The sequence below is a fragment of the Astatotilapia calliptera genome, chromosome 2 (assembly GCF_964374335.1).
Source record: "Astatotilapia calliptera chromosome 2, fAstCal68.1, whole genome shotgun sequence".
NCBI lineage: Eukaryota > Metazoa > Chordata > Actinopteri > Cichliformes > Cichlidae > Astatotilapia > Astatotilapia calliptera.
The window spans coordinates 31,413,093-31,435,100 of NC_137423.1; the positions used below are offsets into that span (position 1 = coordinate 31,413,093).

Consider the following 22,008-nt stretch of genomic DNA (forward strand, 5'->3'; position numbering starts at 1 on the left):
CAAAAGGAACAAAAAAGGACAGATAAAAGAATTTGCTGTTTTCTAAAAAATAAACACATCAGCAAAGTTATCAGTGAGGAAGGCCGAAGAGATTAAAGTACCATCTCTTTGCTGTAGCTTTGGAGGCAGTCATCAGTACCGATGATCAAGTCTGCAGTCCGTTTATGGTTGTTTAAAAACAACGAAACCTCATACATGTCAAAAACCGAGCTGATATATACAGACACCATTTAGGCCCTTAGATTTTTTTGTCTTTTTTCTTTTAATGTTAATCACAAACATTCCCCATTCTTCTCAGTTTGCAGTTTCACTGAGCAGAAACTGATTTTGTGGACGGCTTCATTCGAAAAGTACGTGTTAAGTGTATGAACCGAACACCGGTAAACATGCTTCAGCGTCCGAAGACACAAATAAATGTAAGGGAGCTCGGTCATCTATGGTTACTCGTGCTGCAAAGGGCCCCCCGGGGGGCCCCCGAAGCCTTTGTACAAGCTGGATCTAAAATGGTTACGAAGGCAGCCAAGCCAGTCAGTGAGTCAATTTATAAACACCTAGGCTAAATCTGTTTGACATGCAGCATTTATCATTTGATTGCTGAAATTATTTCTTTTATAGATTTTTTTTCTTTTTAGTAATATTTTTGCTTGATCTGAGTTTAACATGTTTAATGTCAGAGTAGCACACAAAGCAGCCTCAGACCAGAAGCAGAAATCAGAGACGTTCGGGTCCGTTTGAGCAAGGAAAACAAGAATTACTGAAACGCACTGTGGACCATATATGAGCGCGTGTCCTCATGTTAGGCCATGGTGGTATAGTATCATCTGTTAACTTCTCTATCTGCAGGACTGTAAATGTTTCACGTCGCTGAACGCAGCCCAGTTTTTGGTCGTCTCTCCTGATTCAGGGAGAGCTCAGAGGCGTCTGGTGGGCTTAGGGAGAAGGGGGGTGGGGTCCCATCCTCGTACATCACGCAAATCACTTTACCTCATCCTCTTTAATTACCATCATCATCATTTAAAAAGAAGTTACATAAAACAGAAGAGGGAAAGCTGATCTGAAATGATGATCTGATCTTAAAACAAAAAGCCAGTTATATAAATGCCCCATTTCTTATCAGTGCCGCTGGTAGACAACCACAAAGGGTTTTTGTTACACAAAACAGTGGGCAAGGGATAAGAATAGGATTTGCTTGAGCACACAAATACAGAGAGCAGAGGAGGTGGAGGAGGAGGTGGAAAAAAAGTAAAAGAGCATGAAGAATTAAAAAAAAGAAGAAGACAAACATGTAAACGTCTCTCCACTCTGGGGCCGAGGGTGTGATCCCTCCCCTCAGGAAGCCGAGCTGCAGCAACGAACGAACCATCAATCCAGAGGCTAACAATCAGGAAATCCACTGTTCGGACAATTTTGCAATCCATAATCCGTTGTGTAATCCAGCCTGTTCCCTTCCTAGCCCTGCCGAGGGCCTTGCAGTTCTGGAAGGCTGAGGAGGAGGTGAAGGAGGGACGTGAAACGCTGTGTATGAGTTCTGATTGTGTGTGTAGGTATGCGTTTTAGGCATCTCTTGGTCGTGTGACAGTGTGTGTGCATGTCTGATAGTGTGTACATTCTGGCATAGTTGTGTGTTATTGGGTGTAAACTCATTTGTTTTTGCCGCTGACATCCATTCACTAATGCATCTCGGAGTTGAGTTTGTCCTGGAAGATGTAGAGATTGTTAGTGGCAGCGATGGCAATGATGTTCTCGTTCGGGTGCCAAGCCGTATGGAGGATCTTCTTGGTGAAGTCCAGGCTGTCCACACTGATATCATCCTTTCGGCGTTTTCCTCCCGCGGCGCAAACCCTCCGCGGCTTCAGCACGGCCCTGGGTTTGCTGCTCTCCCGTGACGCCTCCAGGGTGACGTCGCGCTTGGTGTTGCGGTCGAACATGCGGAAGAAGTTGTTGTAGGCTCCGGTCATGATAACACTGTACAGAGCACGAGGATAGGAGAGATCCAGTTAGTCTAAAGGCAGTTTTCATGCTTTCATCACATCATTTCTAGGGTAAGCAGGTATGACTAACGGATGGCTGTAAGCTGGAAACACACATCCATCATCAAACATCAGGTACCTGTCGGAGCCGTTCCAGGCACACTCAAACTTGTCAAAGATGCAGTCGTTCTCGTAGAGAGAGCACAACTTGCTGCGGAGATAATCATGAACCTGTAGGAACACACACAAACAGATATGATTACAATCGAGCCCATCTCACAGCTGCATTACTCCCAGGTATCGACTCTCAGCGTAAACTATAAATAGAAGAGTGAGCAGAAGACACACAAACACACATACCAAGCTCAGCACAACCAAAACACATTAAATATGGGCATGCTGTAACACAATCCTCCCTGAAGGAAACGCTAATAAGACACAACACCAACCTTCAGCAATACAAGGGCCAGGAGTACATTTTAATCTACCCTCCTTTCCATATCACTAAATCCATTAACATCCAGCTCTCTACAATCGCACCTACCAAGGGTGCGATAATAGAGACACACATATATTCTTACACGCACACATACACTGACTTATAACTGCTTTTCCTTGTGCTTTTATTCGACCTGCCTGTGTCAGCACTGTGTCTGCCCAGTGATGCAAGGAGATGAAATCTACACCTCCTCTTCCTCCAGGTCCTGTTCTCTCCATTGAGCCCCCGCCCCAACCCCGCTTTCCACATTTTGCATAAAGTCAGCAGCCAGCAGCCACCTTGCAATCAATAAACAGTCAAACTGAGGTCGTCTCACGGTTGTACATCAAAACCAGTGACAATTTTGTTTTTCCCTTTGGGTCTTTCTGCACAGGGGAAAATGATACCGTGTCAGCTTGAGCTGAATATACAGTCCTCTTCCCACCCCCCCAGTCCGCATGATTTCTGATTTAGAGCATGGCACCTCATTCCTCATGAATTTGTGCACATTTTTCATGATCCAGGGGGGGGTACAGGTGTAAATTTACAAAATAGATCCATAGATAAATAAATAATAAGGTAGCTTAGCCTTTAAACCCCCCCACCCCAGCACCCACTTTCTGCCCACATACAATGGATTTGGAATTACTCCGTTTCTTGCATTAATTTGTCATGAAATACAATCTGATCTTTTTCTATCTAACAAAATATACACAAACATGAAATTGCTAATGCTAGTGCTGGAGCAATAAAATAATAGAACCTCAAACAAAAGGAAAACTGAAAGATAACATGGAGTGAAGCCTGCAAGCTCAGGCAGACAATTCCAGGTGTGCCTCGTCACGCACACCTAACATGCATCACTCTCCTCACATAACAAACCAAAGATACCCTCCTGGTTTGATGGTCTTTTTAAGTTATAAATTTCTCCCTTGACAAGTCCATCCCGCTATTGGCCTGCATCAATGCTTGCCATTTCAACGCCTCCACAATCCCTGCATCCACCTTTAGGCTCCAGAGGAATATGTACTCACTTTTCATGTGTATCATTATTTGTGTGGAGTGATAGGCTCAAAGCACAGACACCACGCTCTGACAATAGTCTTCCCTGACAGATTTCGACTGGAAGATGTCGAAGCAGGTTCAAATCACAATGCTTTTTCTACTCTACACACTTTGGGCTCATGTTTTTGTGATCGTTATACAATGCCCCTTTGTACTGTGTGTTCTTCCCAAATGGTGTGATCAATCCAAACACCACTTTCCCAGCAGTGCCATACAGTTTCAAGTTGTCCTTTAATAAATTTCAAATACAAAGAAAGAGGTGTCTCTCTGGAGGTTTTCCTTTGATTTCCTTCTGTGGGCTCAGTTCTCCATGACATCATAAAACAGACCAGCTTCACCGATTCCTTTCAGCCTTGAGCTGTCTGGGTCTGCCCAGCTTACTATGGAATTAAATTAACCTCAATAAATTCTAACATGTCTTTTCTAAAAGGCATGATTTCCAAAAGCTGATGCTGCTGTTAACTCCTGACTCCAATCAACTCTGCTGTTAGCATAGCAGCTGGAATACTTTTTCCAAACAACACCGAGTGTTTAAATAAAGTATTGAACAAAAACAAGAGCAGGATTATTATTATAGTTAAAATAGAGTCACTATCTGTGACTTAGATGAAGACCTGACCATGTTTTTATACATATTTATACCTGAATGCAGATATTTTCAGAGGCCACCGTACGCTGCATCCTCTGCAATCCTTCTCTCTAATCCTACCATTTACTCTCTCTTATTCATCTCTCCTCCTCACATCACACCATCTTCATACTCCCTCCCAATTCCTCACCCCTTTTGTCCCTCCTTCCCCCCTTTCTCTGCTGCATTGCAGATCTAGGTGTCAGCCACTGTGGAAGGTATCCCTCCTTCACGCTTTACTTTATGAGTGGAGGCTCGGGATCCTATAAATAGCTCCAGTGCGTCTCAGCCTCCCACTCCTGGCCGCCTCACAGGCCCTCACACGTCAGGCAGGAACACATACACAAACACGCATGTTCACCCACAGGCCTGAGGCAGGAATACTAAACACATACTGGAAAAAAAAAGGAGCTGATAAATAGTTTTAGTGCCTATAAATGCATAACCAGAAGCTAGCGTGGCCACTTAGAAGTGACACAGGAGAAAAATTGAGCATGTATGTGTAAATAATAGCATGCGTAAATATTAAAAAGCTTATTATTTCATGTGTATATCAACACAGCATTTTTAAGCCCCTGTAAATTAACTCCCGCATACACAACATACTGATAATTTACGGTTTTAATTTGGGTTTATTCATTTCTTTGACATACAAAGAGATTACGATCTTACATTAAAAAACGTCGTGAGGATTCTGCATCAGTGAGGGGAAGTGCATTTTCTCTCAATTATCCTTAAAAGGTTTGGGAAAAAATCGAATCATCTGTAAGTACTGTGATTGTAAGAGACAATCTTACGCTCATGACTCATTTCGTTCTCCGATCTTGTATTTCTTCCATAACGACAATGCCCTCTTTCAGTAAACCGTTAGTCACCTCGCCATTTGGACAACACAACTGGGATTTGGTCAGTGGTAATGATGACAGTTGATAGTTTGGTGCTGGGTTTCTTAGTAACACCACCCACTACAGTAACAGGTTCAGGCCTTTTTTCCCCTTCCCTTCTTTTTTTTGTTTTTTTAATATTACCTAAGTAATGAAAAAAAAAAAAGGAATTTTCCCCATTTGATGCCTTGATGATGTAGAGAGTTTTGCACATATCAGTCCAGAGTAAGGTTAAGATGTGCAAAAAAAATGGGGTGCCAGTAAAGCTCACCAGGCTGAATCCATCCCAGAGCATTTGCTGCATGTCTTCCCCCTCCTCTCTCTTGCAACTGTGCAAAGTCCATAGCAGATCGTTTTCATAGCCTTAAAGCTAATCAAGGAACCTGCTGTGCATATGTAATGTTTCTCCTTTGTTCAGTGTGTTCTTTAAATCTCCTACAAATAAAATAGAAGAGCTTAAAGTTATAGAACACCAATTGTCAATTGTATTATTTGTGACCTGCAAGGATCCCTGACCCCTGGGAGCTCCTTAACCTTGATCTATCCATTTCTCATCATGGTAGCTGAGTAAGACAGAATACAATATATTATATTCATCCTGGTGTTTCTTGTCATTTATTGTGACACTGCCTCATGTTTTTCCACACATCGCCAGTCACACACCTGGTATGTCTCTAGGGGCTTGCTCTCCATGTTGAGATCCCAGACTTTGGCAGTCAGGTAGTCTCTGGTGAGCAGGTATCGACCGCTGTGGCTGAACTTGACGTCCGACACAGAGGAGATAATCTCGGAGAAGAAAGAGCGGGCGCTGGGGTCCTCGGGCTCCTCAAACACTGGCGAGTGGGAGGGAGACAAAAAGGCGAGAGAAGGAGAGGTCAGCGAGTGCCGTTAAGCAAGATGAAAGGCAGAAACACAGTTGGATATGTGTGCTTTTATCTCGTGTACAGAGATAAATCTCTCAGATGACTCATTATGTTAAGTGCCATTTATGAGACAGAGACCACGGACACGGCTTCTGTATCTTTCTGTAGAGGTGTTGCTGTCTGAATACATCAGTGTATAAACATTAGCAAATGTCAAAGAGCTCTATTAAAGTTCCTCTAAACACTGAATATGAAAAATAAAATGAAAGATCTAGCTGCTTGCTGAGCACAGCTTGTGCAGGAACACTGCAGCAGTGACTCATGATCAAAGCTGTAAACTGAATGGATGAAGCATTACAACAGGAACAAAAAGTGGGAAACAAAGAAAAGACAGGCAGGAAAGCTTGGCTCACAGTTCCATAAGTATTATTTATGACCAAAATGTCAATGAACATTTCACTCTTTTAGTCAAATTTTGCAGCCATGTTGTCAATATATGACAACATACCGCAAGCAGTCGAGGAAAGCGTGGCTAAGATTCAGTGACAGGGATTTTTCTAAGGCATACATCAGTTTCCAAACAACAAGCTGACACAATACTGCATGTATGAGACTAGTCGGGATTAACATTTACATTTTTGGTGTATGAACTAAAATGGTTTTGTCGACGTTACCAACAGAAAAGAAAAAGATGAGATTGTTTTATAGCTCAAAGCCAAAAATACAATAAAACATCAGAGCAGACGCCTGCAGAGGCTGTGTACAGTCGTTTGCATGACATCTGCTGTGATGTGAAGAATTTGTGGCCTGAAAAATTCTCATTCACATCACATATTGTGACAAATGCTGCAACCATCTTCCATGTGGTGACTTGCACAGTGAACTACTGCCGGGATGTTTTGGGAAGTGAGACAGAAAGAAATAGTACGTAACCTTTTACACGTTTAATGCGTCAAAAAATTATTTAAAAGAATGACATTGCTTTTATAATGCACAAATGACTCGATGTTCTGAGAAATGAACCAAAGTGATTGAGAGAAAACGTAAATACAAGAAATATAGTGCCATGACTTGAATTGTTGCCCCTTAAGGACGACAGATTTATGGAGCAACTAGCCCTGTTCTGAGGTAGAACTAAAAATTATTACACAGAGTAGAAAAGGTCCAGAAGTGATAAATCATACTTCTACAATGTGGGGAAATCATAATTCTTACAATTTATCTTTTAGGCCATTCGTTTAGTATTATTGTACCTTAAGTTTTGCCGGCTGTAGATGAGTAAAGCTTAAAATTGGGCACAGCAGCACTTTGAACTAACATGCTCAAAATGCCTAAAAACTTTAACAATTTGTGGTAAAGTAAAAGTCTGGGAATACCAAAGCAATAAAAAATGCACACAAGAGTTATCAAGGAATTCCACTCAATACCACAAATGCAAACCTCAATTTTAAAAATTTAGAAGAAAAATCAGAGGACAGAGATAAACCCAGCTTACAGAAAAAAGCACTGCCATTCCTCGCTGCTAGTTTGGAGCACCTGCTGCTCAGGAGTTAGAGCAGCGAAATGGTTGTTTACTCTAGTCTGCTTGTCGAAGCATCCTTGGGCAATATACTGAACCCCAAGGTGCCTCTGATCCATCAGTGCGAGCATGTGAATGCTAGGGCACAGAAAAAGAAGTGTTTGTGCTTGAATGTGTGTGAATCCATAAATGGACTTTGACTGCTCAAATAGAGTAGACAAACTCTGAGTACCAGTCCATTCCATTTAAGAAAAAAATACAGCTGTTGTTGAATTTTGGCCTGCTTGAAGGGTTAGCATACTTATCTAAAAGCTTAGATCTTTTCTAATCTTTGCTGTAAAAACTATAAACATGCAACATGCGCGTGTCCATCATTTCTCTCAGCACGTTTTACTCACATTTAGAGTGCTTGTCACACAGTGCTGCTTCTCTCATGTCACAGAGGCGCAGCGTGCCTTTACTGCTGCTATAGACAAACAAGTTACAGTGGTGGGGATGAAACTCAGCCGCTGTGATCACCTCTGTCAGATCCTCCATGTTGGCTGGCTTGATGTCCACAATGTCTGATGGAGAGCGCCACAGCTGAGGAAAACTCTCAAAGAGCCAGCTTCTTCAGGCCTGCGCTTTATAGACTGCACATAATTAATTCATTTATTTATGCATTCATTCATCCTTTTATTAATTTAACTCCCTAACTGACTCAATGAGAAAATAATTAAACTGATTAAAATAATATGGAAACACACACAGGCCAATAATCTACAAACAAAATATAAACAAAAGTTTATATAAATGTATACATAGCCAACACTATATCAATAATTCACAGCAGGAATAAAGCAAACCAATATAAATATATCTAGAGGGGATTGTTGGGAGAAAACTAATTCCATATTCACATAAATTGTAATATTATAAATCCTGTCTGGGTCAGGGATGCGACTGTACTGTGTCCTATTGAGCTGGATTAGAACTCAGAAAAGGGCTGAAATATTTATGCAGCCACTGAATTATTCATTAAGATACATTTTCACTCCTCAAGAATAATACTCCCCTCCCCCAGCACTGTGTGTGTCTTTGTGCATATCTTCATACAACAAAGTGGGATTTGCAGAGCTTGTTGCTTTGTGTGGGCAGGAATTGATTGTTGAGTATGCATGCATTAATGTATGCATTCATTATTGCAGTCCCTGGGCTTTGACAAATATATGCCTGCTTTATGTGCGTACACACATAAGTGTTTGTCTTCATCTCCTCCAGTCTTTGTGCACGAGTGCTTCGAACCATGAAGGATACTGAAGCTACGGTCAGTGATGTCCAGATGCCAAAGGTTGATTCTAAGGTCATCCGCTGACATGTAGGTCTCATAGTCAGAGTTGACAGAGATGGAGTTGATGTGGTAGGTGTGGGCATTGGCAAAGACTCGCCGAGGAGTTACCTCCACCATCAGATCCATGGGCTTCAACACCGGCACCTGGAAAACCCCAAAGAAAGAACAGTTTAACATTTATTCTGAATGAAATGAAAGAAGTAGAAGATATACAGAGTGGAATAAACTGAAATAATTTAATTGTATCATAGTTAATATTTAATGCATTACTTCCTTTGACATCAATAATAAAGGAGCAACTCTCAGGAGTGAAACTTTAGCAAGTCCAAGTGCTCATTCGGTCCTTCACTCATTTAGCTTCATTTTAAAAAGCTGTTTGTCGACACATGCTTACATTTAACAAATTCACCCACACAAAAGGGGACTGCACAATATTGCATGGTTAGTTTTAAATTTATGGCTTGTTTTTCTGCATACTGCACAGTGTTAGAATCACTAACATTGGTTCTCCTCCAAAAGGACAGAGGTGCATTATAACCAGACATATGGAGGCACGGTGAGTTACTCTTATTAAGAGTTTACTGCTGATAGAAACACTGAAGCTTTTAACTAATTAAGATCCAGTGTAGACGTTTTCTCCCTGCGCTGTAGTGAAGGATACAAAAAGAGGATTTCACCACCCCCACAGGCTCACACATACTCGCATGTTCCTTGTGCCAGTGACCCATTTTTACACATGCAAACACATCTGTACTCACTGACCCAGTTTTATTTCCTAACCTGAGAGAGAGAGATAGATAGATAGATAGATAGATAGATAGATAGATAGATAGATAGATAGATAGATAGATAGATAGATAGATAGATAGATAGATAGATAGATAGATAGATAGATAGATAGATAGATAGATAGATAGATAGATAGATAGATAGATAGATAGATAGATAGATAGATACCTGTAGAGAGGTGACTGTGGAGATATCCTTGATTCGACCCTCTTCATCCTTCAGGTTGTATCCTTCTGGCCGTTTGTCTCTTTCACTCACCTTCCACAATTTAATGGTCTTATCTGGAAAACGGATAACAGGGCCATTAACTAATCAGATAAAGGTGCTTGTTGAAATGCTTTGATAATAAGAGACTCTACCTAGATGTGATTAAAAACAATCCCAGAGACCAATATGGGATTTCATCACAATCAAAGCTACAATCATTAAAACTTACAGTAAACTGTTTTTGTTTTGTAATAAAAAAAAAAATACAAACATTTATATTATGTACTAATTTATCACACAGTCAGGTTGGTAAGGAAGCGTGGACTCTTTGTATTATACTGAGAAAATAGCAACAACAAACATGTCAGCATGTTTGCTACTCAGCTGCTGAGGCAGGTCCTACATATTTCATGCCTTCAATTATAAATAATAAAGTACTTTAAAAAAATCAATACTCAGGTTCTCAGGGTAAATATAAACTAAAATAAGTACCGGTATTCCAGCCATAAAATGAGAGTGTAACCTCACATCCTAATGTACTACAGAGAAGAGTTGCAACACAAACAGAAACTCGTCTGCGATTAGGCAAGGGAAAATCTGCTTCTGACTTAAGATCTTAATTACGAGACGTTCCTCACCCACACAAACATGTTAACTCCTTAAGCCAAAGGCTTTTTTTTTTCAGTTCAATCAGTAACAGCGCCACAATCCTAAAAACCTCATTGGGTAAGGAACATTGGGGCAAATTCAAATTTATCTTCAAGTGGTAATTGGGAGGCAAAATTTTGAATTTGAGAGAGCATAGCATCTTTACAGCAATACAGGAGAGCCTGGGAAATGGAAGACCTCCAATGGCAAATTAAAAAGAAGTGACACGCAACATATAGTAGTTTTAGGAGGCCTTGCCATTAAAGCTGTTTGGAGCTTTAAAGTGGGTCACACTCATTAATTTTTTTAAGAAGACAGGTACTATTTTAATAAGATACGGTCTGGCAGTGCTCAGGTGTAAAAGGGTAAGGGAGAAGCAACAGTATCTCAGGAACATGCTCTTAGATAATGCCTTCAGAAAAAGCAATCATTTAAAGTGGTTCACAGCAAATGTAGAAAATATCAATCACATCAGCTTCCAGTTTTCTCCAGGGTGTGTATGCAGGAAGCTCTCACCATTGGTGGAAAGCAGGAAGTGTGCAGCATTCTGCTGAGGCAGCCATCGAATCTTATTGATCTTCTCCTCAATCTCCAGACTCTTAAGATAGTCGAATTCGGGCTCATGGCTCTGAAAGGTGCTGTAGACATTGTACTCTCCCTGGGAGAAGGGCTCAGTCTTGCTCTATGAAAAGAAAAGGAAATGAAAGAGAAAAAAAGGTAGATGAAAGTGAAAGATGTGCATGTTCCATCACCTCGATGTTAATCAGAAACTGCTTGGCATGGACTCCGCACAGCTATAATGACACACTCTCTGACACAGCAGGGACATCAAGTATTTATCAACCAATATAGAGTGTAGCTGGAGGGGAACCAAGTGCATTCATTGCTACCCTCACAGCTCAAATGAAAAATGTTATATCTGAATGTGCTGCATGAGTGCAAGTGTGTCAGTGTTGGTGTGGTGCGCATGTGTAAGTACCTCAGGTTCCCTCTGAAAGATGACCACACGGCCCCCTTTGTCTCCCGTGGCCAGGAGCTCTCCAGTGTGGTTAAACTCAACAGTGGAGATGATATCAGCTGGAAGTATAAAGACAAAGATGAATGCAGAAAGAGAGAGAAGAAGAGGAGATGTGCAGTATGAGAGTGGAAATGACAGTGAAAGAGAGAGGAGTAGCCATTAGCCGCACATCATCATTCATCTGTATAATGTTCATCTCACACTAAATTATTAAACCAAATCAACAGTCAGTGGATTAACATGTAAGTGGATTAAAATATGCAAATTCATGTTTGGAATGAGACAATATTTGATAACTGTTGCATAACTGTGCTTGAAATTGAAGAATGAGCTTTATAAAGAACATGCAAGTACATGAAAACAAAGGAAATCAACCGCACACACAGCTGTTTCACAGTAGGCACAGGTGCTTTCTGTGTTCCACTATGATACATACACAATGACGTACAAGACTACAGAGTCACTCGGGTTCATGTTTTTATGCTGGGGTGAATGCGTACTCCTTGGCCTCTATTAAGGGCATAAACAACTGCGTGTTTAAAGTCACGACACAGTGAGTTTTAATCGCTAATTTCATATAACATTCATTTGTATATTTACCTCACAGCTCCCATCGCTCCCTAAACAATAACCCAATGGCTCATTTAAAGCGCTAAAATATCGGCACATTATTATCCACTTAGCATTTAGTGCAGTGACTCAGTGCTTTACGTGGTCCATTCTGTATAACACAATACACAAAACATGAAACGGAAAAGTGCACAGTTGTGTCGTCAAAAGAAGAGCGTGTGAGCGCGTGTGAGGACAACTGGGACCTGTGTGTGGTTCAGCTTTGCATGTAATCTGCTCCCTGTTCCTCGGTTCACTTGTCCTCCTTTCACCTCTGCCTTTGTGCAGCAGATTGAAGATTTAGTTGGAAACATACAATAGATTTAGAGACAAAGCTGCTTGAAAGTATCTGTGCTTAAACCTCTTTCGGATAGATTAAACTGTAAGGTTTGGTAAAAATGATGAGTGATGAGAAGGTATGTAACTGACCCGGCAGGAAGCTTGGCTAAGTTATAGTACTATTCCTCCAAGATCACGAATGCCATTGTGAACAGACACATTTAAAATATATATATATTTTTTACTCTATTATCATTTGTTTTGTTATAGTCCTTTATTCGGGAAGTAACATAAACCTCACTTAGGATAGTGTGAAGTTCAACAAATAGCAAATCAACAAACTTACTGCAGCTGAACGAGAAACAGTTCCAACATATTACCTCTCACAAACCCACAAATTGTTTTCTTTTTAATCTAAAGAACAAAAAATAAGTAACAAATGACTATGGAGTGCTAGATGTGCTGATGTAGGCTGTTTTCATTTGTTTTTACATTTCTTTTTACTAAATTAATCTTACTGCAGGCGTTAGCCCTTTGCTAAGAGTAGGGAGCAGGTGGAAGAGAACCTAAAGAGGTGAAGAAATGTACTGGAGAAAAGATGGATGGAAGTCAGTAGAAGCGAGACAGAATACATAGTTGTGAATTAGAGAGAGAGATACTGCAAGAGGCAGAGGTAGTAAAGTTTAAAAACCATCGGAAGCAATGAATAGAGCACAATAGAGGTAAAGAACAATTTGCAGGTAGGGTGGAGTGGGTGGAGACATGTGGTGATTTGTGACAGAAATATAGCAGTGAGAGAGAAATGGAAGATTTACAAGACGGTAGTGAGACCTGCAACGATGTGTGGTTTGGCACTGACAAAAATACAGGAGCCCAAGTGGTGGCAGAGTAGAAAACATTCTCAGTTTCATTTGGAGTAGCTGACAATAATAGAAATGAATATATCAGAGGGATAGCTCAGGTTAGCAGCTTGGCAACAAAGCAAGAGGCCAGGCAGAAGGAAACAAGAGAAGAGTCATGGATGCAGTCAAGAAGGACATGCAGAGGCTTGTTGTGATAGATGGTGCTGCTAGGGATAGGGCGAGACGGAAGCAGATGAAACACTGTGATGACCCCACAGAAGATGATGAAGAGGTAGATGATGATTTATACTGCTGACAACAGCCAGACATTTAATGCATTAACAAACACTTCTCCAGTTATCTCAACAATAATCTCGGTTTCTGTCCCACATAACACTGTTTAACTTGTGCATCGCACTGGGCTGCTGACCTAAACATACACACTGACCGAGTATGGAAATAATCATGATAAAAACCCTGAAACTGCAACTGAAAATTCACTGCTGACCACAAAAATAACAACAAGGCATTGCAGCGTCTACTGGATTTCTCTATACAGCACATGGTGTTGGTAGAAAAGAACATGGCTCTTACTAAGCTTTGCTGTAATAAAAATAGAGCTTGGAGAGTGTATTTATTGAGTCGGAGTGATTCAAAGCTGTAGCCTTGCCTATTTTGTTGTGGCCTTGAGAAAGAGAGATTTTATGATGAGGAAAGGCGGGGACTGCTCTTCAATCTCCACGACAACACAACCTCATTCACCCTCATACATTCTGTGTATCACTTCTTACCTCTTTCTTTACTTCAGCCATCTTTCTTTATTACACACACTTTCTTGATCTCTCAGATGCTGCAGAACCTTTCTTATTATTCGGTGACAATTTCCCCCTCAATGTTAGGCTCTCTCTCATTCCCTTTCAACCCACATGTTCTTTTGTCATCTCTAATCTCCTGTTTGCCAATCTCTCTCTTTGCCCCATTTCTCTGTCTCAGTTTCTTCTTGGTTGTCTCTGCACATTCACCTCTCTTCCTCTCTCCCTCTCTCATCCCTCCCCCACAGCACTCTGCTGCCTAGTGTGCACAAGAAGTGGTGATGCTGGTGGTGGTAAAATGGAAAGGATGGTGAAGGGAAAGGACTAGAAAGCTGAGGCAGCGGTGGTGATAGTGGTGGTGGTGGGGCTCCTCCAGTGTGTAGCGGTTGCCATAGTAACAAGCAGAGCCAACCAGTGGAGACGGTGCTGGTAAAGGTTAGCCATATATGGAATCTGGTGAAGGAGGAAGTGGGATTCAGCAATCCAACCCTCACAGGAAGAAGGAGCGTGGTAAAATAATTATGCTGCTCTAGTTCTGTCCACTAACAAATGTTGCTAAATTAATACCAGGAGATGAAGCAGACGCTGTGATCCTAATTGAGGATAGGCAGATAATTAAGGGATGCACACAGACATGCAGACCCCTGTGTATGCAGTCCAATTCACAAACGCGCATATGTGCACCAGAGGGGCTTTACGTGCACATGTGCATAAAATAAGGCAAAGAAAATGTGTGAGCTTAATGCTCCGTGCGTGAGTGAGAGGCTGGATGCATACAGACAACTGTGTCTCCAGTCAGGTCACAGTCAGAAAGAGCTAAGCTAAGCAAAACCATAGGAGCGGCACACAGTATAGCTGAATAAAATATGGAGCACACACTCTCTCCTGGCTCAGCCTCAGTCTGTTCTCAACCTGGATCCTCTTCTGGTCTTTTTGTTCCTCTGTTTCCTTTTTGTGCACACACACAAAACACACACCCATCTGTGTCTTTCACTCTTTTTAATAGAGGAGAAAAACACCTAATAAGAATCTAAGCAACAACTGCAGAGATAACTACCATCATGATCACTGTGGTTCTCTCCCAAGAAGTATTGCTGTCCAGTTCACTTGTGTGTAAAGGCAATGTGTGTGCCATTGTGAAGCTGTAGGTTTTTGTCTTGTGGATAAGTGTGCTACAGTGCAGCAAGCTTCCTCAGTCTGTCTCTCCCACAGACTGTCCATTAGCATCAGCAGTCTGACTCATTGCCACACTGCAGAAGCTGAAGGAACACACTGTGACTGCAAGTGCATGCGCTCACACATACAGCACAAAACAACACACAAACATGAATGAACCCAATGATACAGAAAGATATAAAACAGGCACAGGGTATGAACACCAAATACACAAACACTGTAGTGTTTACGGACAGCAGTGCCTTAAAAATCACAGCATAGTAAATACAAAATTAACTGTTATTAATTGTATGGCTTGAATTTTGGGGATGCTGGTTGAACAAAGCAAATATTTTTTAGATGTCACAGTTTTCTCACAACATTAGCAGTGAAAATAGCTGACAGATAGAACTGAAGTGATCAGTCAGTTAATTTAATTGTCAGTCCGAAGATGCAGATCAGGGTGGAGGTAAAAACACAGGGAGGCAGAATTCCTGTTTTGGGGGGTGTGGGGGCAGAAAGGGAAGCAGACATCCTACAGGTCCAATTATAGATATCTTAGGTCTGGGTAAACACGGACCATTAGAGCCAAGCCAAAAACATACGCTCCTTAAAAGCAGGGACAAGCCACCACTCAGCAGGAGATGTGTGTGTGTGTGTGTGTGTGTGTGTGTGTGTGTGTGTGTGTGTGTGTGTGTGTGTGTGTGTGTGTGTGTGTGTGTGTGTGTGTGAGCTGTAGCTCAAGCACCACGCATTTCCTGCATACGTGTGCACAAGTGTGTGTACTCAATTACCCTGTAGAGAAATAGACGGGTTGGAGGGAGTGAGGGAGGAGGAGGGGAGAGCCTGCCGGAGGGAGATGGCAAATTGATCCCTGTCCTGCAGTTTTGGAGTTATCTGGGAAAAAGAACTGGCGCATGTGTTTGTTAGAAATGCACGTGTGTGGAGAGGAGTGATTTAAGCCCAGCACAGCAGGGAGTCTGCCATTTCTCTGCACAAATATCAGCAGAATAGAGGAGCTGGTGTGAGCCTAATGGTTATAGATATAAACAATTAGAATTACAAAACAAGCGAGCTGCTGCGCCTGTAGACTATACACTTGTAATCCGGTTTTACCAAGCTGCAGGAGCTTCTTCTGACTACACGTGTTCTCAAAGCTGCTTGTGATTCATTTTTGATTGTAAAAAAATCTATTTTTCGGCAGATTTGTGAGACTAGCATGAAAAAAAAGATGAGAGGCTTAGTATGTTTACACCCCGTCTGACCCCAGTGATATTGAAAACTCAGAATATGTTCCGACAGCTCATAAATGTTGAAAAATTAATCCTTCATATTTTTTTTTAAAAAACAAACAGAATTGCCTTTTAATGCATTCCTCTGGCCTTCTACATTTATTTGCATTAATAGATCAGTCAATCCTGAATTTCTTTTGCACAAAATGCAGAAAATTCACTGATTTTATCTTCTTGGAAATTAAATGTAACTGTTGTCTGTAGTGTTTCACAAAGCAAAGCAATTATATGGATTGCTTGTCAAGTAAACCAAGCAATTCTCCAGGAAATTCAAAGCTTTTTTCACAACTTTCAGACATTTTACAGACGACACATTAATAAAGGTGATGGAATGAAATGAGAATGGGAAAAAAATGCATTTCCAGGCCTTTGTGTGAATGTCTACACAGATTTGATTTTATTCCGTGTGTGCTCGTTTTCATGGATGTGAAGTGCCCGTGTGTTTTCTCCCTCAGTATAAAATAGAAGAAAGATAGCAATGCTTTTAAGATAGCAATGCTTTGAAGGAGGCGGGGTGTCATCTGGTCAAACTATTTAAAGAAATCAATCACACACACAATCCGAGCAGGCAGACTGAGATAAAAATAAAGAGCTGGATATAAAAATAGTGGCACACAAAAAAGGATGAGGCAGACAGACAGAGACAAAGTGATGTTTAAGATATTTATAACAGTCAGACTCACATGGAAATGCACTTGACTCAAACTACTCCTTCACACACACACACACTTCTTTCAAACACTCACACACTCTCACATGGAGCCATTAGCACACAGATGTGCACACATACAACTCTCACATCTCACACTGGGGTCATGTGGCACATTTGTGTGACATAGATATGACCTTCGGGATAGAAGAGGATAGAGCACACACCTTCAGTGTAAGAAGCAAAAGGCTCAGGCTCCAGAGAAAGGGTAGTGATGTCGGAGCACAGGACCTGGATGGGGCTCAACATCCTGGGGGAGGACTCCAGGGTGGAGAGGGGTGGACAGGATGGGGCGGAGCTCTTCAGGCTATAGCCAGGAGCAGCCCTGCAAGAGGAGCAAGGATGGACGGAGGGGGGAAGGAAGGGAGGAGGGCAACAGGGAAGCAGAGGGTGAGGAAGGAAGGAAAATAAGAAGGAAAAAGGACCAGGGCAGCAAAGGGGGTTGAAGGCGGGGTTAAGGGTAGGGACTGAGTTACTACATTACCACACTTGGTCATGAGTACTCACCAAAGAAAATCAGCTGGTGGTGTATTCATGATCACAGAATAACATATTGGGTTTGGTGGGAAAAGCTAGCAACACATGAAGGATGAACACAGGAAGCTAATGGGACAAAGTCTTAAGCATGTATTGTTTATTCACTTTCATTTAGCTTTCCAGGTAATCATTAGTGTGCATGGCCCAGGGAAAGGCTACTCGGTCACATTTTCCCTCGTGACCAATTACTTTAATGACTCAGAACTTGCCTTAGAATAGTCTTTAATGACATATAATGTGGAACATAATCAAATCTCCCCATTACAAGTTACTAAACAGGGCAAACATCCAAAGATATTCAGTGTAACACAGTTTTCATTTTTAGAGATACATGTGGAATTGTTATATGACCATTTAGTGATTTTTTTATTTTCAATTTCTGCTCGAGTAAATAATAATAATTAATAATGGGCACTCTTATATATAGAGGCATAGGATAATAATGGGGTTATTTTTAAAAATTAGAATTTGTTACTCGATTCATTGAACCAAATGAGATACTTTTGAAGGCAAGGGAAGTTTGTGGACGATGGGGAGTAAGCAATGTATGTAATTCAAGAGAGGAGGGACTGCAAGGAAGAGGGAGTTTAAGCATCCCTCCCCTGTAGGAGTTACAGGGGAGGGGAATCCCCACTAGAAGATCTACAGACACACATTTACACACATAGACACAACACTTGCAGACACACATCCACACAAATTCAAACCTGAACTAACAAAAAGATGCACACACACACGAATATAAATGTAAACACAGGAAAAAGAAAAGAAAGAAAGATGGAAACACACACATACAGGCACACAACCAGGAGACAGCAAAATAAACCCACGAATAAAAATCACATGTACCATCTCCTTCTGTGTGTCTATACCAAGCTCGGTTTTCCCTCAGACACGCGTACTGTGTTTGAGCAGTCTTTAGAGCACTGTTGGATAATTGTTAGGCAATTGTGCCACTTCAGCACCCAACAATGCTGTGTGTTGCATTAGAGACCAGACAGGGGAAAAAGGGGCAGGTGGAAATGGGGAGGCGGAAGGGGGATGGGGTGAACATGGACGAAAGGTGGAGGGAGTTGGAGTGGATTCCCAGATTTATTGTTTTTTGTTTTTTTGAGATAGAAGAAATATTTGTTGGTCATCTGGGGAACTCCTGAACGTCCTCTCCATTAAAGCTCACAATGCGCTGCACGGCCCGTCACACCAACAGTGCTGAGCAGTGTCCACCTTGGTGTGAGCTCATCAGCAATTCAGTCCTGAATAATTCCTGTGTGTGTGGAATAATTAATACTGTCATTATTGGTGGGTGGAGATGATCTGCCAATCACTCTGGCCAAGCATGAAAAGCAGCATGTTTAGCATTGCTGGCTGTTACTATAGCAATAATGGATGGGTGTAGAGAGGTATTAAGGGGTATTAAGGCTAATTTTTCTTTTTCTTTTACCAGTCACTTACTAAAAACCTTTTTCCTGAAATGGATACAATTTACTAATGGAAACACAGTATATGTAAGAAGAAACAGAAAAGCACACCTTCACATACAGACAAAGACATGCACAAATGTAATCTTCAGTGGTGTGTTGAATACACACAAGAGTATTTGCACAATCAACAGGCAGCACTACAGTCTCCCCTGACTACACCATGTGCTTCTGTGCAAGGGGAAATTATGCCACAGCACACACAGAGGAAGCATAATTCCCTTTCTACAGTGATAGGAGGATCACAAATAAGCTCGCAACACGTTCATGACCCCAAAATGATAATCCGCTGTTCAGGTCTAAGGCGCGTAGCGAACAATGAGCTGAGTGTAAGAAACAGACAGACGAGGCAGGAAAGCAGACAGGTAAAGCCAGCATGCAGGTAAGATTAGTGGTGGTAATAAGATAAGTAGAACGTGGTTATCCACGGTCATAATCCATTTCCTTTATGCTTTATAAAGAAACCAAAGAAATTCAGTGGTTTGTACAGTTTTGTAGGCTGCTGGGTTTGTCAATATACCCCCTGCCTTAGATCATGTATTCAATCTGACACCTGAGCCAATTATATAGAAGAGTGGGGGAGCAAACAGGGAGAACACGCGCGTCACATACAAGAGCCGACATGCAATGCAAGTACAAAAACAGTGTGGTGGAATTTTTATGCCTCGTTTTTGTGGAAAATTCTCTGACACACAAACACAACTGGAGACAAAAGTGAAGACACTCTGGCATGGGCCAGATCAATTCCTCCCTGCGGTGTGACAAAATAGCTGTGTAACACAAAGTAGCATAAACAAAATAATGAATGAAAAGTGCCGGGTGGGAAAAAGGAAATAGTGTGAGAGGAGGGGAAAAGTTGCCTTAGATGATATAATTTTGCGACAAAGAATGTTTTGGTGACTAGGGCAGCTCCTGTCTGAACAATAATTAACACAGAGCTTATAGAAGCTTAGGAAGCTGCCCTGAGCTAGTTTTGTCACGCACTCTGTCTTACTCACACTCCAAAAGTTCAATACATAGATACACACTTGCCTGAAGGAAATACTTCAATACAAAGAACAGACACATACAGCTTCCTGTGTCATCTTCTTACCTTCAGTCACATAGTTGTGGTCGGGGAGGAAGCCGTGGTGGTTGAGAGCTGGGGTGGAGTCAGTGTCTTCGCCCATCAGCGGGGCCTGGGGGAGTGCCCGTCTTGGTGGGGCAGCGTGATGGTGGCAGATTGGTGGCGAAGGGGATGGTGGTGGGGATGCCGTTCAGCACAGTGCCCATACTGCTGCCCGCCTCCTCAGCACAGGGGCGCACAGCTTGTCATCCTATACTTAAGTAAGGCTGAGGGGGAGGGAGTGGGGCAGCCCCAAAAGAGGGATGGATGCACCAGGGAGTCCACAGAAGTGCTTCTGAGAGCCAGATGCAAACCTGCAGAAAGGGGATCATTTGGAAACAGTTCAAAAACTACCAGTGGTGAGCTTGATTTGTACCTCACAAGAGCACACATTAGTCATGAGGCAAGGAAAATCAAGCGCACTCCGAGTCCCCCCTGCAGTTGCTGCGTCCAGGTGTGGCCGGACCGATTCTGCTCTCTCACAAACACATGCAACATACACAATCAATGCGCACTCAGAAATGGGAAAAGTCCCTGCTTGTTAATGGATGCTCTAACAGAAGAAGAGGAGATGAGGAGGAGGAGAATGGGGGGAGGGGAAAGAGGGATGAGCAGAGTCCCTGATCGTGGCATCTGCAGTGCTGCTGCTGCTTCTGCAGTAAACTCACACGCATGGACACACATACACAGTGGGGATAAACGCAAAGGGACAACCACTCACTTTGGCAGCTTAAAAGCCAGGTACTCCTCAGTGGATCCTCTATGAATAATGTCTTTTTCCTCCTCACTGGCTAACTGTACCTCTGTCCCACTGGTTTCTCGACTGTTCCAGTATGAGAAGGAAAATCCTTCTGGTCCTGCGTTCTGCTGCAGTCTGTGCTCTGGCGTATGTATGAAAGGCAGAGTGAGAGGTAGAGGAAGGGGGAGGGCAAGAGAGGAGCTTTTCTGCTGTGCTGGTACTGTGTATGATGCATCAGCGAGGGCCCCGCCCACTGTCTAGCACAGCCAATCATCACAGACTAGAGATCTGCTTGACCACTGAATGCAGGTGATTAATAATGATAAAGAAGCTGAGGATAGAGGAGTGGGTGGCAGAACGGAAGTGGTACAGCGTCTAATAAGGTTGTGATTAATGGGAGAGAAAGCAGAGAGAGCAGGAGAGTGTTTCGCCTGACTATGTGCTCAGTATGAACAACAGAAGAGTGACGACTATAGCCTTTACCTGGAGACAAAACTGAAGTAGCAGAGAGACTAATACAGTCAGTTAATACACACTAAAAAGCAGGGACAGGCAATAATTTAGTTAGTTTGTTTTAACAAGTTTGAGCTGTGTCTAAAAATAACTTTATCAAGTTACCATTCTACAAAGTGTTCCACATCGTACTATCCTAGCTCTGTCCATCCACATTTTACCTTAAAAGACTTTTTCTATATCCTCATATGATGTGTATTCTACTATAAGCTGCAGACAGTGTAAACAAAGTTGTCTGAGCAAATGTGCTGGACAAATGATTTGACACACTACTAACACAGTAGCCAAACAGCAAAGCACAGTAATGCCCAGTAAGAAAAGTACCAAATAAATAAATAAATATGAAGCATGAATGAAATGCTTCAGATGAGCTGTTCTACAGAGTTGTGGGGATTCATTAAACAGCTGTTCCACTTGCGCTTATCAACCATATTACCCATCCTTACTCCGGGGGATCAAAAATGACCACACGCTAAAGGAAATAGCACTTCAGTTCACACACCAATGCTCGAGTGGACACACACACACACACACACACA

At 42.0% G+C, this 22,008-nt stretch overlaps 1 protein-coding gene across 2 annotated transcripts; it reads right to left on the reverse strand.

Annotated features, from left to right (window-relative positions):
- Nucleotides 1-975: 975 nt before the first annotated feature.
- Nucleotides 976-21,150, reverse strand: LOC113037507 (serine/threonine-protein phosphatase 2A 55 kDa regulatory subunit B gamma isoform). Of its 2 annotated transcripts, XM_080307626.1 has the most exons (11): nt 20,939-21,141; nt 20,206-20,531; nt 17,265-17,422; nt 11,361-11,458; nt 10,898-11,063; nt 9,695-9,807; nt 8,704-8,881; nt 7,806-7,970; nt 5,689-5,858; nt 2,110-2,201; nt 976-1,965 (listed from the first exon to the last, which is right to left on the reverse strand). In XM_080307626.1, the coding sequence occupies exons 3-11, from the start codon at nt 17,344-17,346 to the stop codon at nt 1,671-1,673; spliced, it is 1,359 nt and encodes a 452-aa protein (XP_080163752.1). In that variant the 5' UTR covers nt 17,347-17,422; nt 20,206-20,531; nt 20,939-21,141; the 3' UTR covers nt 976-1,670. The 2 variants fall into 2 exon arrangements, with proteins under 2 accessions (XP_080163752.1, XP_026050485.1); XM_026194700.2 differs by lacking the exon at nt 17,265-17,422 and having other exon boundaries at nt 20,939-21,150.
- Nucleotides 21,151-22,008: the final 858 nt, after the last annotated feature.

Excerpts from the sequence above, each read along its gene's own strand:
- LOC113037507 (XM_080307626.1), bottom strand. The coding sequence starts at position 17,346 with ATGTTGAGCCCCATCCAGGTCCTGTGCTCCGACATCACTACCCTTTCT. Across the intron at positions 8,882-9,694 it reads CCACAGTCACCTCTCTACAG|GTGCCGGTGTTGAAGCCCAT; the intron begins GTATCTATCTAT and ends GGGGTTTTCCAG. Across the intron at positions 7,971-8,703 it reads CATCACTGACCGTAGCTTCA|ACATTGTGGACATCAAGCCA; the intron begins GTATCCTTCATG and ends GCTCTCCATCAG.